Source organism: Mesoplodon bidens (genome assembly GCF_964165515.1).
Source record: "Mesoplodon bidens genome assembly, chromosome: 12".
Classification (NCBI taxonomy): domain Eukaryota; kingdom Metazoa; phylum Chordata; class Mammalia; order Artiodactyla; family Ziphiidae; genus Mesoplodon; species Mesoplodon bidens.
Window position 1 is genome coordinate 86,638,403 of NC_138168.1, and position 18,731 is coordinate 86,657,133.

The window sequence follows — 18,731 nt, forward strand, 5'->3', positions numbered from 1 at the left end:
GAGAAATTCTCAGAAGATACGTCTTGAGGGGGGAGGCTGGGCCAGGGCAGGGAGGGCGCTGTTAGCAGGGCACGGTGAACCGCATAGCCGAAGGCTGCAGCCGCGAAGGGGCTTTGAACCCGGCCCGGGGAGGGCATCCGAGTGTGGACAGGGACACAGCAGCCCGGACGCGGAGCAGAGGCCAGGACGCCAGCTCGTACACAGCTCTGCGGATCTCTGGGAGCGAATAAGGGAGCTAAAAACAACGATTGAAACCAACCAACAAAAACCCTTTCTGGGCGATTTCAGGGCCAAGAGCGAAAGCCTTGGCTAAAGAAACCTGTAAGGGGCTGAGGTCCGTTCTCAGTTTGAACTCCAGGACTCTGAACAAGACGCCTCATACCCCTGTGGGTTGCTCAGCTGCTCTTTTGAAAAAGTTGGACGCTCTCTGAGATGTCGCCAAAATCTAACCCCTGAGCGTGGTCCTAGCTCTGCAGTCGGTCCACTGCTCTGGGACCCGGCTGCCCGGCCCCAGGGGTGCGCCGGGAGGCTCTGCTCACCCAAGGGACGAGAACTGGCGGGGGGGTGGGGGGACGGGGGCTCCCCCGGCACGAGCGCGGGACCCGGAGCGCGCGCGTCGTCGATCCCCTAGGCAGCACCCGGGACCACCTAGAGACCAAGTCCCAGAAGAGCTGGGACTCCCAGGGAGTCGCTGGGTGGCCCTGGAACTTTCTTCTCTGGAGCCAGATCCGGGACCGCCCGCAGAACAGGCTGCTGGCAAGGACCGAATGGAGCTCCGCGCCAGGCCAGAGGCTGCGCGCGTCACTCGCAGTCCCGGGCCGGGTCCGCGGCGCGCGGTGGCGCTCCGCCAGGCCGCGTCGCCCGCGCCCCTCCGCGCGCCCACCCCGACCCCACAGCGGCGCCCCCGGGGAGCGCGGCCCGGGCGGGTGCGCCCGGAAGCGGGTGCGGCGGGCGGGGGCCCCAGGGCCTAAGGAGCGGCGGCCGCTGGCGCGGCGCCCAGGGGCGTGAGGCGGGTGCGCGGGGGAGGCGGCGGGGCGGAGGAGGCGGCCGGCCGGCCCGCGGGTCACTTGGAGGCCCGGGCGGCGGGCGGCAGGACGCGCTCAGGGAGTCGGGCGAGCGGGCGGGCGGCGCGCACCATGCCCTCCTTCGACGAGGCGCTGCAGCGGGCCGGCGAGTTCGGGCGCTTCCAGCGGCGCGTGTTCCTGCTGCTGTGCCTGACGGGCGTCACCTTCGCCTTCCTCTTCGTCGGCGTGGTCTTCCTGGGCAGCCGGCCCGACCACTACTGGTGCCGCGGGCCGAGCGCCGCCGCGCTGGCCGAGCGCTGCGGCTGGAGCCCTGAGGAGGAGTGGAACCGCACGGCGCCGCCCCGCCTCGGCCCCGAGCCCTCCGAGCGCCGCGGCGACGGCCGCTGCCAGCGCTACCTCCTGGAGGCGGCCAACGCCAGCGCCGCCGCCCCGGGCGCGCTCAGCTGCGCCGACCCGCTTGCCGCCTTCCCCAACCGCTCGGCGCCGCTCGTGCCGTGCCGAGGAGGCTGGCGGTACGCCCAGGCCCACTCGACCATCGTCAGCGAGGTAAGGGCCCGGGTGCGCGCCGGGCGCGCCCGCCCCGCCGCCGAAAGCCGGCCGGGAGCGGACGGCGCGCGGAGCCCCCGCGGACGCCGGGAGTCGGTGAAGCCGGCCGCCGGCAAGGTCCGCGGAGGCCGGGAGCTGTCGGTTACCTCTGGGGACCGACCGGGTGCATCCCGCGCTTGGAAGCGTGGTGCTGCGTCGTAACTGCCCGGGGAAGTGCCTTTGCTTTATCTCTCTCTGCTAGTGAGGCAACGGAGTGGTGCTTCGGTTTAGGTGTGAACGAAAACCGCCCTGGAAGCCAAGTGCTAAGATGCTTCGCACACATCTCCTCAGGGATCGAAGCATCCTGTACGATGCTCGTTGTCTGTGAGATGTGTGTGCGCAGTAGTTGGAAATGACGGGTGGACGCGGGTAGAGAACCGCAGTGTCTGGGGCGAGCGACGCTGAGCACGTCCGCGCCGGCTCGTGGTCCCCAGGGGAAGAAGGAAAGGAGAAACCAGCGTTTGAAGGCAGCGCCAACTGCCTCTAATTGCCCAAATGATTATCTGAAATGCAAAAGGACAAAGGTCGAGGCTTTCCCGGGAGCATGATTTTGGCAAAACTGCTTTGGGGCAAAGAGCAACACTTGAGAGAAGTTGGGAAAGCTTAGGTTTTGAATTTTAAAAAAAAACTTTTTTTTCCCTGCTAATAAATGACAGGAACGCGGCAGAAGAGGCTGTAAGGCATACATAGTGGACACCCCACTTATTGGGAGGTAGCTGCTGGGGTCGGGTGGGGACAGTCCCCACGGTTTTTTGGCTACGTTTGAGCTGTCAGTGCCTTGGGGGTTAGGTGCCCTCACCCTTGGCGGCAGAACTGTTTCTGCGCTGCGCTGGGCTGGCAGTTTGCATCTTCATCTTGGTGAGTTCTGACTTTAGGGACTGCCTCCGCCGAGCTTGCAGGGAAGGGATGAGCAGTTTTATTGAACTTTGCTGCAAGCATGGTTTTAATTTAATTCAATTTAATTTCTAACAAGTGATTGAATGTCCTCAGGCAAATTGGGAAAGAAAAATGTTTGTCTTTAATTTATTGTCATAAAGAATTTTTAAGCACCTACTTGAGTAATGGGGGAAACACTGGCTTCAGAGTTCGCAGGGCCTCTTCTGCCTGTTAATGGTGTTCTTTGGTCTGGTGGTGACCTAGTCTCTCTGAAGCTGGGATTGTAGGTCTTTGAGGTTATGCATGTTCTGTGTGTTAGCACACTGTGTGTGGTCCTCTGCTAAGTGCTTTAGAGATCAAACCCCATGGCAGCCCAGAAAGGCCATGTGTATGTGTGTTTGGGGTACTTTAGTTTCTGCCTAATTCGTGGGTCATGATCGGGACCGCTTTATAAAATGTGGTGGTCTTATTGTTAGGGGTTTCACTTGAAATGGATAGGGTGTGGGCTTGGGTGGGAGAGGGTGTTATCACTGGTACTTGCTTTGAGTTTTATCCATTAGGTGGCTGCTTAGTGCTACTTTCCAGGCAAACCAGAAGACGCTGCTCGGAGAGTAGACGCCTGATTTTTGAAGACATATAGATCTCAAATGAAGAATCAAATGAACACACACTCCAGTGGGGTTTCCATGAGCAAGCATGATCCATAGACATCAGAGAAGGGAGACATAAAAATCTCTAAGTTAGTGTCCAGACAGGTATTTTAAAAGCATTCTGGGGTTCCAGGGTTGTTTCAAGCGTTCCAGGGTTATTTCAAAGGAGGGACAGTTGGTCTTATGAAGGTCTAACTGGCACTGAGGAAGGTGGGAGTTCAGGAGACCTGGTCCTGGCACGGTCTCCATCTAGCTGTGTGGCTTGGGTGGATAGCTTAACCCTTCTGGGCTTAGCTTTCTCATCTGTAGTATCAGGGGTTGGATTAAACCCTTTACAGTCCTACCAATGCCATCAGTGTCATCACTGGATGGCTGTTCTCAGTGTGCTCAGAACAACGACAAAAATGTTCAAGGAAAAGTAAAATGCTATTCAGAATGCTCCCTTAAGGCCTCTGACAAGTTTTGGAAGTATTTTGGAGAGATATTTTTTTGTTGTTGTTCTAAATTGTTTGCTTCTTCTGGTTTGTTGTTTTAATGTTTTGATTCTTGAGAGGAAACCCTCCATCTGTTCAGGAAGTTCAGCATCCAGAACAACTCCTTCCCTCTCAGAGTTCTGCACAGCTAATATATGACTGTCTTTGGTTTTGCATATGATCCAATTAGTGTTTGTTCTTTCATATGCTGTCAGCGTGACCCATCTCTGGCTCACACCGTATACCCAGTGTGTTTTCAGACTTGAAATTTAACATATGAATCATGGAAAGGGGGTGTCTTGGGAGAGTTCAGAACGCAGAAGGGGAGACCAGATTCCAGAATGGCAACATACAGCTGTTATATTTAATCCTTGCGCCATTGCAGGGGAGACAGCATTGTCCCGGCTTTTAGAAGAGGAACCTGAGGCAGGAGATGCGAAGGGACCCACTAGCGTCCCAGACCTTTTATGTAGCCAAGGTGGGTTCAGATCGGGGGGACTTGATTGTGAATCCGTCTCCTTTCCTCCAGGCAGTGCTCTAAGTCCTTGAAACAGGTCTACACAGCATGAGACCAGATCACTCACACTTTAGAACCTGCAAGAAATCTAGTTGAACCTTCCTGTTTACTTAGTTATTAACCTGGTCCTCTGGCCAGCGTGTCATTTTATTTCATTTCATGGTCCGGAACATGATCCGCTGCAGATGAGGAGGCTGTGCTTCCCTATCGTGGGAACGGCAGTCTGTACTCTCGGTGTGAGTGTTGCAGAATGGGCACTTAAACCTCATCCACCCTTTTTTCATCTTACAAAGAGAAACATCGCCAAGGAGTTAAGGCAGAAGTCAGTGCGAAGTGCTGGGCCGTTTCAGCCCAGCTCCCCCTCTGGTTTCTCCTGCTCAAGGTGATGCAGTGGATTTGTCACCTACTTTTAATGACCTCAGCACAGACTTTTCTAACGTCTGAATCTCAGCCCTGTCTGGTTGTCAGACATTGGGCAGAAGAAAGCATGATGTGATGCGGAGAAGTCCAAGCCCTTACCACCCAAATATTTCAATTCATTGCCCAGGGAGTGCGACTCTGAAATTAATGTTAAGACTTTGAAATGCTTGCTTGTGTACCATGGATGGGGGAATAGGGTTCTCACTAGGAACCAGGCCTCCCACACACAAAAAATGAAAGTCCATTTGAGGGGAGTGGCTGACCCATTGAAGAAAACGGAGGCTGCTTCGATCTCTGGGGCTGTCCCAGTGCTTCTCATGTCTCTGCTTTGCTTCCTGCATATCCAACCCACAACAAGAGGCCAACCCCAGACATTAGTGTCATCAGCATCCGGTCCCTACTATTTGCTAAGCATGGAAACACACTGCCATGAATACTGGAGAAAGGAGTTTAGCCAGGCCCTAGTTTTGTTCTGGGCTGAGTCTCTGATTTGCTCTGAGCACTTGAGAAAGATCTTACTTTTATATTGTTTCTATTTTTAATATTATTTGTGCTTTCCCTGGTTTTTGCTGAATCAACCTCACCAAAAGAACATCTGTTTTTGTTTTTGTTTTTTTTTTTTAAAGAAGATGTTGGGGGTAGGAGTTTATTAATTAATTTATTTATTTTTGCTGTGTTGGGTCTTCGTTTCTGTGCAAGGGCTTTCTCTAGTTGTGGCAGGCGGGGGCCACTCTTCATTGTGGTGTGCGGGCCTCTCACTGTCGCGGCCTCTCTAGTTGCGGAGCACAGGCTCCAGACGTGCAGGCTCAGTAGTTGTGGCTCACGGGCCTAGTTGCTCTGTGGCATGCGGGACCCTCCCAGACCAGGGCTCGAACCCGTGTCCCCTGCATTAGCAGGCAGATTCTCAACCACTGCGCCACCAGGGAAGCCCCAGAGAACATCTGTTTTATTATTACTTCAAAGGACCAACTACGGTATTGTTCATTTTCTATTGCATTAGTTTGTCCTCTTTTTTTTTTAGTTTGCATTATTTTTTTAATTTATTTTATTGAAGTATAGTTGATTTACAATGTTGTGTTAATTTCTGCTGTACAGCAAAGTGATTCAGTTATACATATATACATTCTTTTTCATATTCTTTTCCATTATGGTTTATCACAGGATATTGAATATAGTTCCCTTTGCTATACAGTAGGACCTTGTTGTTTATCTTCCTGTTTATTATTTGTTCTGGTTTTTTGGATTTACTATGGGTGTGCTTTTTTTCCGATTTAAGTTAGCTGCTTAGCTCAATTCTTTCCTGCCTTTCTTCTTTTCTAGTATAAATGTTTAAAGCTATAGGTTTCCTTCTGTGTACTTTTTTTTGACTACACCCAGCAAGTTTTGAAATGCAGGTTTTAATTATTATTCCATTCTTGTTTTTTTTTTTTTTTTTGCGGTACATGGGCCTCTCACTGTTGTGGCCTCTCCCATTGTGGAGCACAGGCTCCGGACGCACAGGCTCAGCGGCCATGGCTCACGGGCCTAGCCACTCCGTGGCATGTGGGATCTTCCTGGACCGGGGCATGAACCCGTGTCCCCTACACCGGCAGGCGGACTCTCAACCACTGCACCACCAGGGAAGCCCCATTCTCAGTATTTTTATTCTCCATTATTTCCTCTTTGACCCATGATTCATTTAGATATTTGTTTAAAATTTTTTAACATACATTGATTTTTTATCTTTTAATTGTTGACTTCTAATTTAACCTTGGAGTGGTAAGAGAACGTGCTCTGAATTATACTGATTCTTTTTTTTTAATAATTATTTGGCTTAATTTCTAAGTATTCTATTGACCTTTTTATTTTTACCATTTATTTTTTAAGTCTCTCTCTTTTTTTTTAATTTCAGTTTTGGCTGTGTTGGGTCTTCGTTGCTGCTCGCAGGCTTTCTCTAGTTGAGGAGAACAGGGACTACTCTTCATTGTGGTGTGTGGGCCTCTTATTGCAGTGGCTTCTCGTTGCGGAGCACGGGCTGTAGGTGTGCGGGCTTCAGTAGTTGTGGCACGCAGGCTTCAGTAGTTGCAGCACGTGGGCTCAGTAGTTGTGGCACACGGGCTCTAGAGTGCAGGCTCAGTAGTTGTTGTGCATAGGCTTAGTTGCTCCGCAGCATGTGGGATCTTCCCAGACCAGGGATCGAACCCGTGTCGCCTGCATTGGCAGGTGGATTCTTATCCACTGTACCACCAGGGAAGTCCCTGATACTGATTCTTTGAATTTTATTGGAACTTTCTTTTTGGCCTTCTAGGAGGTCAATTTTTATAAACATTCCATACATGCTTGAGAAGAGTGTGTAGTCTTTAGCTATTGGGTGTAGGGTTTTATAGATAGATGTCCAATATTTGAAGCTTGTCAGCTTGTGTTGTTACAATATTCTATATTTTAATTAACTTTCCATCTGCTTGGTCTAGCAAGCATAGAGAGTATTGAAATTTACCATTATGTTGGGGGGGGTTGTCATTTTCTCCCTATATTTCCAGCAGATTTTAAAAGTTGTACACATGAGATTGGATGCATGTACATACAAATATAGAATTTTTAAAAAATCTACATAGTGAATTGAACCTTTTATTATAGTGTTGGTACTCTGTCTAAAATCCATGATGTATATTGTCCCGAGGTCTACTTTATATAATATTATTTAGCTACTCCAACTTAGTTTTGGTTAATATTTGCCTGCTATATCTTTTGTTATCCTTTACTTTCTAACTTCCTATGTTCTAATAATTTAGATGGGTTTCTGATAAAATACATATAACTTGATTTTGCATTTAACTACTATGCTTAGCCTATTCACCATTTCTTGTGGTAATTGGTATATTGGGGCTTATTATACCATTTTTTTCTTTGTCTTGTTCTTTTTATGCTTTTTCCCTTCCTTTAAAAAAATGATTTTAAATTTGTTTCTCTTATTCTATTTACTCCTTCCTTTATTTGTTTGGAATTTAGATTTTTTTCCCCAGCTTTTCTACCTTTTTTTTTTTTTTGGAAGTATAGTCGATTTACAATGTTGTGCTAGTTTCAGGTGTACAGCAAAGTGATTCATTATATATATATATATTTTCAGATTCTTTTCCATTATAGATTATTACAAGATATTGAATATAGTTCCTGTGTTATATAGTAGGTCCTTGTTGTGGAATTTAGATTCTTTATTTCAATTCTTTTAGTGGTTACCCCTGAAATTTTGCTAAGTTTACTTAACAAAACCTAAATTTTACTCCAACCTCCTCCTAAACAATTTAAGATCTTAAACACTTTCATTCAGTCACTTCTCCTGTATTAGAGGCATTAGTAGCCAATATTCTAGGTCTGTTCCTTTATTGTTAATTTATGGGTTTTGTGTAAATCATGTATGCTTGGGTTTATACTTACACTTTATCTACTCATTATTCCATACCCTATCTCTTTTTCCCCCTTCCTTTTCATATAGATCTTTAACATTTTTTCTTTAGTGTGTATCTCTAGGTGGTAAATGTTCTCAGTTTTTGTTTATATGGAAATGTCTTTATTTCACCATTATTCTTTAAGATTTTTTTTGATGTGGACCATTTTTAAAGTCTTTATTGAATTTGTTACAGTAGTACTTCTGTTCTATGTTTTGGTTTTTTGGCCGCGAGGCACGTAGGATCCTAGCTCCCTGACCAGGGATTGAACCTGCATGCCCTTCATTGGAAGGTGAAGTCTTAACCACTGGACTGCCAGGGAAGTCCCCGCTATTATTCTTGAAAGATAGTTTTGCTAGGTAAATAGTTTATGTTGCCAATTATTTTTCCTTAACCCTTTGAAGATGTTAGTTCTGCCTTGTAGCTCTCATTTGACTTTTGAAAAATCTGTTGTCAGTTTAACTGTCTTTTTCTCTTGGGTTGTATCTAGATGGGTATTTCTTCTTTTTTTTTTTCGTGGGTATTTCTTTTATTTATCCAGCTTGGTATGCATTGCCTCTGAAGGGTGTCTGACATGTAGTAGGCACTCAATAAATAGCTGTTGAATGAACCAGTTGTGTTTCCTTTCCACTGTGAATTTTGGTTCTTTGGTAGGTTCTGGAAAATTCTCAGCCATTATCTTTTCATTTTCTGCTCTCTATTCTTTCCTTCTGAGATTCTACTTGGACGTAAGTTGGACCTTCTTTTTCTGTCCTTCATGAGTCTTAACCTCTCTCTCATATTTCTCATTTCAATATCTATATGATAGTTAAGATGTTTTTTCAGACCTGTCTTCCAGATCACAATGTTTCTATTCAGCAGTATCAAATCTGCTGTTTAATCCATTCATTGAAGTTTTTATTTCAGCAATTATCTTTTTCATTTATCAAAGTTATATTTGTTATCTTTCAGATATCCCTGGTCATTTATTGGTAGTCTCTTATTTTTTGCTCATTCTTGTGTTTCCATTTTTCAGTTTCTTTAAGGGTTTTACGTATGTATACTCTATATTTTATATCTGGTAATTACACTGCCTGAAGCCCTTGGTGTTTTGAATCTCTTATTTGTCATTTGTTATGTGTTTGGCACTTGTTTGTTTCATGTTGGTTGTGAGTTCCCAGCTGGTTGAGTGTCTCTGTGGGAAACCTGGCTGCCTGCAGAGAGGATTTGCACTTGCTTCTCTCTGAGCTTGGACACCCATGATCTGGAATCATTTTCTTCCTTCCAGACTTCCTGGTGCATCTACAACTGCTGAATCTGTCATTGTTGTTTGTTTTTATTAGAGGTGTATGATTGCCCCTTACTTTCTGAAACACCAACAATTCAACAAAAATTGTGTTTTATGCTGAATCTCATTTTTTCAACATGAGTCCCTCAAAATAACTAGTCCTTTCTGCTGATGACAAAAGTGTATTAATAGTTTAACAGATTTTTTTAAATGGAGTGAAAGCAAGACCTAAATGAGTGAGCAGTCACCCTACTAGGTGTCTACTACTTGGTGTTGGCAGCAGGATGACCAAGCAGATCCATGCAGTGATGTGTGTATGAATCCCAGAGCCAAAAGGAATGAGACTATGAAAAAGCATCTCCTGCTTCTTTCTGGCAACTGATTTATTAGATTATCAACTACAGATCAATTAAAATTTCTTTAGCATCTGTTATATGCTAGGTACTGGGCTAGGCTGGTAATACAAAGATAGATAAAATTGTCTGATGAGTTCTGGCAGAGAGACTTGCCCCGAGACAGTAATGTACGGAGAGTGGTAACAGGTGTGGTGAAGGGATGCCTTCTTATGATTGACTGGGGGTCAGTCAAAGCAGAATGTGCACTGACCTAGACCTCAGCCCCAGAGGAGAAGGAGGAGTCCAAGAGGAATATATGAGGAAAAGGATGTTATTTTCCCACATTCTCTCATCTTCAGCATCATTTATTTGTAGCCATTTATTGACTGCCCTCTGGAGCAGTGGTTGATGTGTATTCCTTTGACCCACCCACACAGACATGGAATCAAAAGATCAGGGTGGGGTTCAGGAATCTTTGTTGTTCACAAGCATGTAAAGCCCCTGCAGATGGTCCCTAGACTACACATGAGGAGTGTGACAAGATCATCACAAGTGGGACAGCCTATGTGTGGGTGAAGCAAGTGCCACCTCCCCCAAACACACCCTGCAGACCTTGGGATGGAAGCATTGTCCCTTTACCCAAGACAAGAGTCCCACATTTTTTTTTAAGATGAAAAGACAGCCCTCAGAATGGGAGAAAATATTTGCAAATGAATCAACAGACAAAGGATTAATCTCCCAAATATATAAACAGTTCATGCAGCTCAATGTTAAAAAAACAACCCAATCCAAAAATGGGCAGAAGATCTAAACAGACATTTCTCCAAAGAAGACATACAGATGGCCAAGAGGCACATGAAAAGCTGCTCAACATCATTAATCATTAGAGAAATGCAAATCAAAACTACAATGAGGTATCATCTCACACCGGTTAGAATGGGCATCATCAGAAAATCTACAAACAATAAATGCTGGAGAGGGTGTGGAGAAAAGGGAACCCTCTTGCCCTGTTGGTGGGAATGTAAATTGATACAGTCACTATGGAGAACGGTATGGAGGTTCCTTAAAAAACTAAAAATAGAACTACCATACGACCCAGCAATCCCACTACTGGGCATATACCCAGAGAAAACCATAATTCAGAAAGACACATGCACCTGTACTTTTCCTCTGGGACACACAGCTAGGTTGTATTTCCCAATGTCCCTTGCAGCTGGTGGGGGGCAGTCCTGTGATGTGTTCTGGTCAGTGATGTTGGGAGAAGCAACACACCTGGAGCCAGAATAACCTTTCTCCTCGCAATCCCCCTGCTTGCTTCCTTCCCTCATCTGCCGGCAGAGAGGCCTGAAGGCCCCAAAGACAGCAAAGCCCTTAGCTGGAAGGAGATCAGTGCTTGAAGCCTGCAGGGAGGGGACCCCTATCTTCCTCCCCTCCACCTCCTCTGCATGGGAATGTGAAATTAATGAAAAATAAACTTCCTTGTGTTAAACCACTGAGACTTGGGGGGGTTTGTTACAGCTCTTACTGTGAGCCTACCTTGACAAATACACATTTTGGCGTGTTTCCTGGAGGCTGCAGGCACCTGATGAAATGGTAGGGAAGCTGGTTCCTTCGAGATAGTCCTCCCCTTGGTCTGCACACAAGGTCACCATGACCTTGCCTGAGGCCCCTACAGGCCCCTCTCCTCTGCAGGCACCCCTGCTGCAGCCCCTCCAGGGCATGCCTGGCTGTCCTCCCTGGGCTGTGAGCGTGCTGTTTCCACTTCTCCAAATACCTTTCCTCTTTCTCCTTGAGGATGTTCCATTTTTTTCCCTAAAGGTGCAGCTAAGAGTTACCTATTCCAGAAATACCTTCCCTGTCCCGACTCTGGGGGTCTGCTTTTCTTCCTCTGCCCAGCCGCCCTCTCTGTGTGCTGAGCGTATTGCCTTCCTCATCAGACTGCAGCTTTCTTTTTTCTTTTTTTTCAAGTTTTACTCATCAGTGTAAACCCCAACACAAATACACCAACATGATTTCGTGCATTTAGAGGGGAAATGTTTCTTGGTTAAGTGGAAAATTGTTCAGATGGCTTCTGGAAGACCTTCATTCTAAGCAGCTTTATAGTGAAACATTATATTTAGAAGTCTGGACCTTCTTTCTTCAATTTGCTGTAATCTACATTCACTGAGTAGAACTTGTACTGATCATTGGGACCCAGTGGGTTCCAGGGTTCTGGGTTATTCTTTCTGTCCCACTGACATCTGGATTGAACAATGCCAGGCGCAGGTGTACAGTGCTGCACCAGTACCTCCTGCTCCAATAAATACAAAGAGGGGAATCAAACTAGAATGCTTCTTGGCCTGACCAATGATCTGGCAGAGCATGGTTGTGACAGAGGCCTTGAGTCCAAATAGAGAGAAGAACAAACCTGCAAGGCCCGAGACTAAATAGCCTCTGTGCCGAGGAGGAGTGCACGTCCAGAGTCACCCAGGACCTGGACTGCAGCTTTCTTGGGGTCAGAGACTGTTTAGTATATATTTGTGATGAAATCCCATGGCATTTAATAAATCCCATGATTAAATTAATGAGTGAACGAGAAAGGGATTAAGTGAAATATTTGACCCCTTTTATAACTTTGGCTCAGTCAACCCTGAAATTGACCTTCGTAGACTCTAATAAGCTCTTTCCCCCTCAACAGTGCTGCTTTATTTTTGCATTAATCCTGTATATTAATTTAGAGAAAATGGCCATTTTAACAATTTTGAGCTTTTTTTTTAAACTCTTTTTTTTTTAAGATGTTGGGGATGGGAGTTTATTAATTAATTAATTTATTTGTGCTGTGTTGGGTCTTCGTTTCTGTGGGGGGGCTTTCTCTAATTGTGGCAAGCGGGGGCCACTCTTCATCGTGGTGCGCGGGCCTCTCACTATCGCGGCCTCTCTCGTTGCGGAGCACAGGCTCCAGACGCGCAGGCTCAGTAGTTGTGGTTCACGGGCCCAGCTGCTCTGTGGCATGTGGGATCCTCCCAGACCAGGGCTCGAACCTGTGCCCCCTGCATTAGCAGGCAGACTCTCAACCACTGCGCCACCAGGGAAGCCCCCAGTTTTGAGCTTTTGAACATGGTGTATTTGATGTAATTTGAACGTGATGTGTTGCTGCATTTTCTTAGGCGTAATTCAGTCTCTCTCAGTGTTTTGTAGTTTTCAGTATGAAGGTGTTACAGAAATTTCACAGGTTTTATTCTTAGGTGTTTGTTTTATTGATAACCTTGTACAGTGCTGCTTCTTTGTAACTTAGCCAGCAAGGGCTTGTCTTCCTCGCCTTCACACCAACAGCCTCTGACAGATCACCGGTGGGGGGGGGGCCACGGCCCTGCAGAAAGCGGCTCCAGGCCTCTGGAGCAGGAGGACAGCCGCCACTGCCCGACCCCTGTCTACATGGGGACTCCGTCGTCCTCAGATCCTAACTGGGGGATGCGACCTGGACCGTTAAGGGAAGAGGCAGGACGGCCGGCTCTGTGGGGCCATTACTTTTATGTGCTGACGTCCATTGTGCAGAAAAGGCCTTTCTCAGCTGTCCTGGCACTTTTGGGCACGTCTGTGTCATCAGCCGAGCTGGGCTCCGGGAGCAGCAGGGCACAGGTGCAGGGCACAGGTCAGCGAGGGGCACATGGGCGCCTGGCGGGCAGCAGTTCAAGGATGCAGTGCTGAGCCCTCCAAGGCCATTGGGGGCGGGGTGGGGAGACATTGCCTACATTTCAAAACAAAATAAAACCTCTCCAATTTTTCCTCATTTTTTTTTCTTAAACTATAACCAAGAAAGGAAGTTTATTTCTATTCTGTGAGGAAATAGCAAAGTTCCTTAAGGTTCTTGGTGTAGCTTTCTAGAATGACAATGACACAAGCATGGCCAATGATAGTTAATGCCTTTTTATGGGGATGAGAGATCGGTAACGTGGCTTTTAAAGGATTGCTGTGCTCTAACTTTTCTGTGCTTGTAATAAAACAAAGTAACTTTGGGGCTGGTGCTTGTGTAACACTAGAGGAAAACCATGAGGGATGCAGTGTAGGGGCTCATACGAAGGTGAATAAATAAATGTGATTTAAAAAAAAATCCTGCATTTAAATTGTATGGCTAGTATGGGCCCCGCCAAGCACGTCCCTCAAAGTGTATGACTGATTTAGAATTTAACTTTAAAAACTGTGTTCAGGGAAATTAAAAATGAAAGTCAGAAAATGAGTGTGGTGATTATTGTTGAATATTTTCTGAAAGCTTGGATCCTAGTCTCCGATTAATCAGTGAAGCAGACGTTGTAGTGGAAAGGGTGCTGATCCAAGACGTGGGAACCCTGGCACAGGTCACTGTGAGTGACTGGGGGTGACAGGTAACATCCCTGGACCACTGTTTCCTTATCTGAGTGGAGTAGTCAATTGTCAATGGATTTCCAAGGTTCCTCTACCTCTATCATTCTGCAGCCAAGTTCATTTTCAGGTATTTAATTCCTGACCCTGAACTTGGGGTTGCCATATCCATACAAGAGTGGGAACGTGGCTTGGGATGAAGCTAACTTAAAAGCTGGGGGTGTTCAGTTCCGGAAATCAGGATGGATTCTTCCCCAGGACACCTTACTTCTTGGCGGGCGTGCTGTGAACCGTGTGGACAGAGGAGAGGGTGATGGCATGGGTGTGGCCACATTCTAGAGCCGGTGCCTGTCCCACCCTCTGTAACATCTGCTGTAGACCCTAGAGCTTCATGGGGAATCTGAGGAGGGGACACGCCCTGGGCCACCTACACAGTGGAAACCACCCGAGGGAGGCAGGATGGGGACAAGCTTGGACTTCAGAAACGAAGGTGATTATTCTGCTGTCAAGCCCAGTCTTCTGAGACAGGGGCCTCCCTGTTGGATAGTTATAGGCCAGAGCAGGAGAGATGAGCAAGTGACAGGTGAGGCTCTGGATTTGCATTTTAATGGCCATCACTGGGACACTCATGAGGAAATACAAACCGGAGCTTCACAAGCCTGTCCACACTCACCCGCTTTGGCCTCAGTTATCTGATTATTAACACTTTAACATTTAACTTAAGTGTTAAAGACATTTAAGTATTTGAAAGTAATTCTGACAAGACTGTGTCTGTTTAGGGAGTATATAACCTTTCTTTCATGGGTTTTGTTGTTAACTTGTGTTGTATTGATTGGTCATAAAATCTACAAATAAGTGTGGGAGACTGTGTTTTCTTGTTTCTTAGAAAATAGTTCAGGGATGAAATTTGGAGGCTTCAAATAAGGTGAGAAGTGAGACACGTGCCTCCTGACCGGTGATTCCGGTTCCTGTGCAGGAAACCGCAAACCAGCTGTCTTGCTCTCCTTCCCCCAATCACGGGAGACATTTTATTCTTGGGTGGATGTCAGCTATCTTAGCAGTTGTTGGAATATAACTGTTTCATTTTTCTTGGCTTCATAATGCAGACATGAGGGTTTCACATGTCAGGCAAATTTGTATATCATTGTCTGGAATGCAATTTTATTTTTTACGGAGTGAAAAGTTAATTTTATTACTGCTTGTATAACACGGGGGCAGCTTCGGTAAAATGGTGATTTTCTATGAAATGCCTTCAGCACAGCGGTGTCCAGCGTGAGAGACCCAAGTGAGGCCATCCTAGCTGGATGGAGCTAGGGCCGCCGCAGGCCCTGCTGCCCAGAGGAAAGAACATTGTCTTGATTCTTAGGACAGGGGGACCCGTGAGACAGTTTGGTATTGGTGACTTCTGAGGGCTCTGAAAACTTTTGCTGTTGGTGCTGTGAAGTCTCTGGTGCCCACCTCCTCGGGGGGCTGGGGGTACCGCGCCCCTCCTGAGAGATGACAGAGCATCCATTGTCTGGACAGTGCTCATGTGAAGCGGGTGGACCCACTCCCAGGTGTGTAGTGAAGGCTTCCCCCTGGAGAACAGCAAACACCCTCTCATCATCCTCTCTGCTCGATAGCGTCACGTCTCAGATGCCTTTCCCGGAGGTGGCTTATGCCCCTCGGACGCACAGGGTGGCTCTGATTTCACGGGCTTCTGCCAGCTGGAAGCGTCGCGTGGCCGCCGACAGCACAAGATGAAAGACGACATGTGTGTCTCTTGCCCCCAGGGAGGGATGCTGTAAGCTGATGCCTCTCAGACATAAACAGAGGGGCCTAGGCACCAGAACCTCTTACTCTGAAGATTGATGGTAGCGCAGTTTTGGGAATCCAAGGACCGTGGAGAAGACAGTGTGGGCTTTTACTATGGATAATTCTTTAAGAGCAATGTTTTGGAGACATTTATTGAGAAATGACTGCCCTTTCATTGTCCTCAAATGAGGGTTTCAAAGCAAACCCTCATAGGGAAGTCACGTGGGCAATTGAGAGTATTAAATGTCCAGGGCAGAGGAGAAAATTAAATGGAAAGTAATTAAAATAAATTTGGCATCGATTTTAAAAAAATCAAATAAAGAGATAAATTTCAGAGTTTCTGTAGTGTAAAGGAAATTGCTCCAAGAACCTTTCCCACAGAGAATCTTGCTCTTTCTGTGTCTCAGCTACTTGGTAATAACGGTAATAACACATTTACCTAAGGCCTCCATTTGTCCGCCAGCCAGCATCCCTGTCAGATAGCTATGCTCCCCTATCCAGTATGCATGTCTATAGGGCACTTCCAGAAGAATTTTGATTTTTTGTGTGTGTGTGTGGTACGCGGGCCTCTCACTGTTGTGGCCTCTCCCGTTGCGGAGCACAGGCTCCAGACGCGCAGGCTCAGGGGCCACGGCTCACGGGCCCAGCTGCTCCGCGGCATGTGGGATCCTCCCGGACCGGGGCACGAACCCGTGTCCCCTGCATCGGCAGGCGGACTCTCAACCACTGCGCCACCAGGGAAGCCCTCTTTATCCTCTTGTGACAGCTGACCTGAGACTTCCCTAGAGCTGTCTGCCTGTGGGAATCAGAGGCAGCACTGCTGAAGGTCAGTAGACATGATGATTTCACCTGGGGATGCTGTGTCCTCGGATGCAGACCACTGCCTGGGGCGTGGATGGAGGCCTTTCCTGAGCATGTCACATGGAAGATGTCTCTCCGTTTCCATCTCAAAAGTCTCATATAAAATGTCATCATTCAATCATCAAGTCCAGTAGTGCATTCCCAATTTTGCCTTCTAGTTAATCCATAGTTTTTATTATGCTTTTATGTGTTCTCAGGTAGAGAATTTCAGGCGTCACTTTTGTCTTCAGTGATCATATAATCTTCCTAGTTAGGAAGACGAGGTGGCAGATATTGTCCAGAATCTTCTGGGGCACTAGGTTCTGGACGTCATGACTAGATAAATCTGCAAGTCATCCTGAAACGAGATGCTTTGATCCGTCATCACTTTCTTTTTTACTTTGCCCTTTTCCCACTGTCCTTTGGTTCTCCAGGGAGGAACTGTCTTCGTCTGAGTTCCCCACACAGCAGAGCCTGAGACAGGGCGTATGTGCTAGTTTACATCTCAGGGCAGCCAGGGTGCAGAAGCGGGGGCAGGGAGGTGAGGTCGGGGAGAAGGGAGTGGACCCCTCACCGCTGCATCCTCCAAGCCCCTGTGCAGCTGACCCCCGAGAAGCTGAGTAGAGGGTGGAGGACGGAGCTGGGGAGGGAAAAGGGAGGAAGAACGTACCCTGGGTTCTGCCTCCGAGGGGTCAGATGTTCCCTCCCAGGCATTAACTCCCTCACGCTTTCAGCTGGAGCCCAGAGGTGGAGCCCAGAGGCGCAGGAGGCCAGCAGCTGGGAGGGGCCTGCATCAGGTGATCAGAGCTCCCGTGGGCCAGCTCAGGAGGCAGGTGGCGCCTAGAAGACCGGAGGGGGCAGGGAGAGTGCGACATGAGACCAACAGGTCGTTAGCTCCTGCACAGACTCTGTCCCCAAACCTTAGCAGGGCCACGCCCAGTGGCTTTCTGCCTCCCTGTTTCCAGACATCTGCATGCCCCCACTTTGGGTTCATCCTTATGTCAGACTCCCTATGCCCACCCCCTCCCTGTGCCCTTGCAAGGGGGCTGCCTTGCATCCCCGCTTTGTCTGCGGAGTTTCCCCCTTACGGTACCGTGCTCTGCACGCCAGCCGCCACTTTCCTCTTCTGCTTGGAGCTCTCTTAGGGTGACCAGCTGTCCCAGGTTGCCTGGCATTGAGGGGATTCCCTGTGACTGAGGACTTTCAATGCTAAACCTGGGAGAAACCCCGGCAGACCAGGACAGTGGGTCATCCCGAGCACTCCACAGGTAGAAAGAATGATTCACAAGATGTATAATAATAAAGAGCTGTGAACAATGCAGATGTGTAATATGGTTAAATAAACAGAATGTACCCATTTGATACAAAATGACAGGGATGACAAAACTGAATTGACAAATAATAATGTAGAAATGTTTATGATGCAATTATAAGTTAAGAGGCTGAGATAACAATGTGGGCATATTGCATGATTTCAGTCATATACTTAAAAACCTCTGCATGGCAAATTGATGATTGAAAGTAGGGACTGCTACACAGAGGTCTTGAAGGAGAGAGCTTGCAGTTACGGCTGCTTACACTTTTCTCTTAACTAATCGAGATATTCTTTTGCCAAAGATGGTGCTGAATTAACTTACGGTCGTGCTACATTAAAAACTGACGAGGAGAATGCATGCAGAGTGTTCAAAGGAACTATAGTTATTTTGTTCAGCTTGATGGGATTGCTGAGAAACAAGTCAAACCTGGAAATTAAAGCATGCAAATGAGAGTGGGTTTTCAGCAAAGGAAGAGGCACCAGATTCCTTCTCAGCAAGGCCCACTAGAGAGAAAGGCTGTGAGAGCTTCTAGTTAGTGAAAGAACTTTATTGATGATCTCTTACCCAAAGTTGCTTTACTAGTTGTTTACTAGTTGCTTATGTGAATGAAAAGACTCTCAGAAAAGAGGAGGCCTGTTCAGAGAAGACGGCTTGGGGGAGAATAAAAGCCTCTGGCATCAAACTCACTCAGCCTGGAAACTGTCATAAGATGACAAAAGGACTTTCCTTCGCTCAGTGCAGGATCAGAAAGCGAAGCGGGTGAAGTGGATTCGTGAAGCCTATAATTGCCTCCCTTGACCCAAATCATCAAAAAGGCGATTGCGGGCTTCCCTGGTGGCGCAGTGGTTGAGAGTCTGCCTGCCGATGCAG

The 18,731-nt window shown here is 47.3% G+C and overlaps 1 protein-coding gene and 1 pseudogene across 2 annotated transcripts in view; one reads left to right on the forward strand and one right to left on the reverse strand.

Moving 5' to 3' along the window:
- The first annotated feature begins 1,062 nt into the window (after positions 1 to 1,062).
- SLC22A3 (solute carrier family 22 member 3) overlaps positions 1,063 to 18,731 on the forward strand; it is a 93,684-nt gene continuing 76,015 nt past the window's right edge. Inside the window, exon 1 of the mRNA XM_081250467.1 lies at positions 1,063 to 1,571. Coding sequence (XP_081106593.1) covers positions 1,137 to 1,571 — 435 coding nt within the window. The 5' untranslated portion in view covers positions 1,063 to 1,136. The remainder of the gene's footprint in view (positions 1,572 to 18,731) is intronic.
- LOC308625864 (cytochrome c oxidase subunit NDUFA4-like) lies at positions 11,192 to 13,193 on the reverse strand (annotated as a pseudogene). Its single transcript has one exon. The product of its transcript is annotated as a cytochrome c oxidase subunit NDUFA4-like (transcript).